Source organism: Aulonocara stuartgranti (genome assembly GCF_965226115.1).
Source record: "Aulonocara stuartgranti genome assembly, chromosome: 18".
NCBI classification, from domain to species: Eukaryota; Metazoa; Chordata; class Actinopteri; order Cichliformes; family Cichlidae; genus Aulonocara; species Aulonocara stuartgranti.
Window position 1 is genome coordinate 2,250,043 of NC_138954.1, and position 5,531 is coordinate 2,255,573.

The 5,531-nt window shown below is 37.4% G+C and overlaps 1 protein-coding gene across 1 annotated transcript; it reads right to left on the minus strand.

The window, feature by feature from the left end:
• Positions 1–2,334: 2,334 nt before the first annotated feature.
• LOC309694702 (uncharacterized protein) lies at positions 2,335–5,139 on the minus strand (the record flags this gene model as incomplete). Its single annotated transcript, XM_082514912.1, has 4 exons — positions 2,335–2,738; positions 3,092–3,166; positions 3,299–3,610; positions 4,989–5,139. 4 exons carry the CDS (start codon positions 5,137–5,139, stop codon positions 2,590–2,592), a joined length of 687 nt encoding a protein of 228 aa, XP_082371038.1. The 3' UTR covers positions 2,335–2,589.
• Between the last annotated feature and the right edge of the window lie 392 nt (positions 5,140–5,531).

Here is a 5,531-nt window from a genome sequence, read left to right on the forward strand (position 1 = left end):
GACAGCACAGAGCAGCAGCTGGGAGGAAAAGCATTTTGTGCAGTGGTGTTTCCTCTGGTGAACCTGGGGAGAAGTGGCGCTCTGATGCAGCTGAGGCCAAACAAGGACGAGCTGTGAGATCAGACGAGGGCCACGTGGTTTCTAACAGGTCCTCAAAGCTCCCATCAGCCCCTGCGGCCCACAGATAAGACTGCTGCTGCTGATTGACAGCTCAGCTGAAGCTGCTGTGGTTTCATCGTCTTCATTTCAATCTGACAGCAGATCCAAGAATCTGGGTCACATGATGCACAAACACTCAGAAACATTCATGTTGCTGTGAATTTAGTAACACACACTGTTATCTGTGGTTTAACAGCTGTGATGAAAACACTAAATATAATGAAACTATAAATAAATAGAAAAATCTAAAAATAAATAACATGGTTAAATATTTTAAAAGTTCATAAATTGCACATAAAGTAGTTAAAAAACAAAAAACAAAATCATATTTAACAACATTTACAGTAAAAATGTTATTTGAAACAAACACATGTGGTTCTGTTGTGTGTTTAAATATGTGCACACTGTGGTTCTTTCCCACATCTTCTAATGTGTTTTGTTCCAAGTTGGTTTCAGACTGAAGGATTCATTAAAGCCTTTTTAAGAATCATTAAAATGATGATCATCAATTCTAATATCTATAAACAGTAATAAAAACAGGGCTGTGTTTCACGTCAGCTTCATTTATTTGTACCCATGGTTAGATTTCATCTGCAGCAGGCAGTCATCCACCTTTACACACACATTTACACAACAGTACAAAAGCAGGAATATTTGGAAACATCTCTGTGATCTCTATAAGACAAAAGGATGGGAGAGGCTGGTGTGGTCTCAACACTGTTCACAGTGTTTCCTTCAGTGCTGCTGACAGCGTCTCACAGCGTGCTGTGATACCTGATACCTTGTAAATGAGTCATTTACCTCAGAGCCGATTTTTAGGCTCTCGCCTTTAGTTCATGTTTGTTTTCATCACTCGTTGTCGTCACACCGAACCTCCTGTAACAAACTTCACTTAATTCTTCGCCATCGAGCGTCTGAGTTTGTCTGCGCCTGAGTCCACTCCTCCATGACAACATCTGTTTCATATTTGCTCTTTTTCACTTCATAGTAAATAATCAGATAATTCATATTTTATTTACCCTGACATAAAACACAGAGCTGTGTGGAGTAAATCTCATCAGGAAAATATATTTTATATTTACATTTACGATTTTAAAAATATTAATTCTTTAAAAGCATCACTCACTGAATTTATATTTAATATTTTTTTAAAAATAGTTTTAAAAAAAGCTATCACTGATTTAAATATTAATATTAATATCAACAGAACTTAATAAATATTCATCACTGGTAAAATCATCAAATTAGTAAATGATCTTTGTTTTGAGTTTGTTTCTCTGTGCTGGTCTTGATTATAATAATTATGATTCTGTTTACATTTTTTAACTCAAATGTAATATTTGTATAAATTGTACTAGTGTGAATAATTAAGCTGATTAATCAATGACACATTTGTTTTAACCTCCTGAGACACGAACTCTTTCATGGCATACATTTTTAATTTCTCTTTGCTCTTTGGGCTGATTGGGACCTGATGAATGTTCTTGTTTCTGAGAAAAATGAGATCCACATATGAGGAAATTCGCTTTAATTTTTAAGTATGATGTCCTCGTAAGTGGATATCAGGCCCTTGTCGAACAAAATGTAGTAATTTGGTCTAGACAACCCAAAATGTGATGTCCACATATGTGGACGCCAGGTCCTAGGAAGTTAAATGTTTTACATATTTATGATTATTAGGAAAAGTGAGAAAGATGCTCAACATCCATCTGAACTGATGGTGTTTTGTGAAATTGTTTTTACAAATCTTGTCTTAATTTATTCCCTTTTTCAGTGTTTTTAAATCATAACGGTTCAACTTGAGTTCTGTGGGATTTAATGTTCAGACTTCATCTTGTATTTGTCTTTTGTGATCGTACTAAACATCAACTGTGTAACAGCTCTGAGTTCACACTTTGTTTCTCTCACACACATGAACACAGATGCTTCCTGAATAACTTGAAGCAGAGTTCCTGCTTGTAACTGTCATTGTGTTATTAAAGTGAAAGCCACAGCTAACGGTGTGGAGGCTGCAGAGCAGAAACCCACACAGCCCGTCTGCTGCAGGAGAGCAAGTTTATGATCTGTGAATGCTGCAGTCACACAGGTTATGTATCACAGAAGAAATGAGAAGCATATTCTTAACATTCAAATCTTTATTTTTACTTCAGACAAATAACTACACTGTTATTTTGTTATGGTGGGATCTGAATGCATCAGCTGAGTTTTTCTGCAGAGATGTACAAAAGAAATCTTCACATAAAGAATCTACACTTTTACAAACACATCAAACATGTTTATCTGTAAATTTATGTTACACAGCTTAAGATGATTAAATGAGAAAAGGTCAAATGCTCAGTAATGAAACATTGAAGCAACCAGAAGTTAATTTACATTTCTGACTGCTGACTGGAGGAAATCTGATGGTGAGAAAAGGCGAGCAGGAAACAGTCAGTCAGCATGTGTGCAGTTGGTGGACGCTCCCTTGTTTGTGAGCATCATCAGCAGAGAGAGTCCACAGCAGTACACCAGACTCTTCACTATCAGCACTGTGTACAGCAGGCAGAGCAGCTTCACCCTGCACTGAGACTGGAAGGACACTGAAGGACAGACAGACACAAAGAGACAGACAGACAGTCGGGTTATTCCTCTCAGATCAAGGAGAAAAAGTCCAAATAGAAACAGTCACAGCTTCTTCTTCAAGTGGATGAATTGATGTAGTGTTTGTGTCCACTTGGGGGCAGAAGAACTCCACAAGCAGCTAACAAACTGATCTCTGACATATTATGGTCTGTCTGCTGTTTGGTGCTGAGCAGCTAGTGTACAGTGGCTTTATCAGAGCTTGTTGGATGAAGATTTGATCAATTAGTGCAACTTTAAGAGCCTAAACTTGTTCCAGCTGCCTCATTGGACATTGGAGCTGTCCATGCAGAGAGGCAGCAGGTGATCTTACAGTCAGCTGGCTGCAGAGCTGGCAGGTCTGCTGGCTCTCTCTCTGGAGGACAGGAGGCTGCTGGAGCTGGAAGCTCTGAAACAGAAAAGGAGTCAAATGTTTGGAGCTGCAGTGAGAAATGTCAGTCCTCTGCTGCTCTGCTCTCTTTGACAGCATCTCCACATGAAGCTGAATCACTGCTGAACACAGTCACCAAGCCTTCATTACCTTGTTGTGTTCGGGCCTCCACTGTGCCCCCCTCGTGCTTCACCCAGCAGCTGTATTTATATGTGTCAGAATGGCTCCCATCAAGCATCCTGATGGCAATGGTGCGTCCCGCCTCTCTGAGCTCCAGCTGCTCTCCCTCAGCAGGGGGCAGCTCCTCCGCTTCTCCGCCGTTCTTCTTCTGTCTTTTCCAGGAGAACTGGACCAGAGGAGGAAACATGGCTGAGGCCACACACAGCAGGGAGCTGTTCCCCTCCAGGTGGGCTCTGGATGCTGCTGGGTACACGCTCACCACGGGCTTCACTACCTGCTCATCTGAAGTTTGACAGCAGCAACAAGCAGCACAGACACACATTCACACAGTCAGCAGCAGCTTCCAGCACTGCACTGCATTCAGTCTGATCCTGGAAACTACATGGACTCTGATCACTAAACTACTCATCAGCACAAAGTTCACTACATACACTGGATTCAGCTTCATATCAAACACAGTCATCACCTCATGTCATCATGGCTCACATGAGCAACACTCAGCATGGTTTTAAAGTCAAATTAAATTCAGTTTAATTCGTCATGTGTTTGCTTTTTATTGTTTTATAGAAATTTAGTTCAGTCCAATTTTAAAATATTTACATTTGTCTTTATACAAGTGAAAATGTATTTTTCTTATTAGTCCTTAGACACGAGTTCTAACAGAGATCCTCTTCTGTCCAAAAATAAATTCATCTTTTTTCATATTGTTTTGTACTATTAATAAAATTAAATATCATTTCACAAAATTCAGTTCAGCAGATAAAATTTCCATTCTTCTTGTCTTTGATATATTTTACCATAAAGACCATATTTGTCTTTCAGACTAATTTATTCTTAAATATTTTTGTGTAAAATTGGAAAAGTAACACAGTGATTATTTTAATTTATGTTTTTATTCAAATAAAAAACTGTAGCAACTATTTTAAAACACTAAAACTGAAATGTTGAATAAAACGTTTTCAATAATATGAGATATACTTCATGATATTTTTAGTCATAAAATACAAATTATTTGAAAAAATATAATTAATAAAAATTATTTGACAAAATATATTTAATATAAATTTGTCTTGAAAAGTATTTTGGAAAATTTAAGTATTATTAACTTTTTATTGTCACGTACAAATCCACACACACGACTTCATCTCAGAAATAAATATCAGAGTTTAACGATGTCAAATTCATCCTAAATTTATCTGTCATATCATTTCTGAGTTTTCTAATCAGTATCTGTTTTTATTATTCTATTTACCTTCATGAAGCAGCTACATGAATGTTTGACTATTAAAAAATATTTGTTTCTCAACATAAAGCAAATATTTCCTGAAACCATATTTGTTGTTAATCTATATTAATTTAATTTTAACATCAAATATGATCTTGTGTTGAAAACCAGCAGAATCACTGAGAGGATCAAATCCTAAATATTTGTAACATCACTAATATTTGCAGAAATAAAGAATAACTTTAGTTGTTCAGTGAGATTTCAACATGTTTTCAGAGATTATTGAGCTTTTCTTATGTAACAATGGCTGCAGATGAATTCTCTACTAATGATGAAAAACTAACATGTAAAGCCTGAAGCAGCACAAACTGACTTTAAACACATTTTCAGCTTCTACAATAAAACAACTGAAGGAAAATAAATGTTTGTTCTTACCTGTTACAGACAGTTTAGTTCCAGAGCCAAAGATGGAGTAGGGATAGCCCCGTCCTGCCACTCTCACAGTGAGATAGACTGCTACAAAAACCTGTCTGCTGTTGAACGTGTCAGCTGAGGTGAATGAGTCCAAATGAGGAAGCAGGATCATATTTCAGCTCCATGATGTGTTTCTCTAATGTTCATATCAACATGACTGTCTCTTCTTCTCTTTTCTTTTAGCCACACTAGCAGCACGGCTCTGATGTTAATGTCAGTCTGTTGGTCAGTCCACTACTTTAGTCCACATGAAAATAGAAAATCACTATATAAGCACCAGTCCATGTATCCCATCAATGATGCACCACTACAATGAAACATGCTGCTGATAGGATCATGGTTTGGCCCATCTGGCTCACCATCATTAATCACACAATGAGTTTTGAATTCTAGCAGCAAATTGTAAAGAAAACTATCAGAACATCTGTCTGTGAACTGAATCTCAGGAGAAAGTGGGCCATGCAGCACCACAGTGACACAAACCAGTCACGTTTGTTCTCTTTG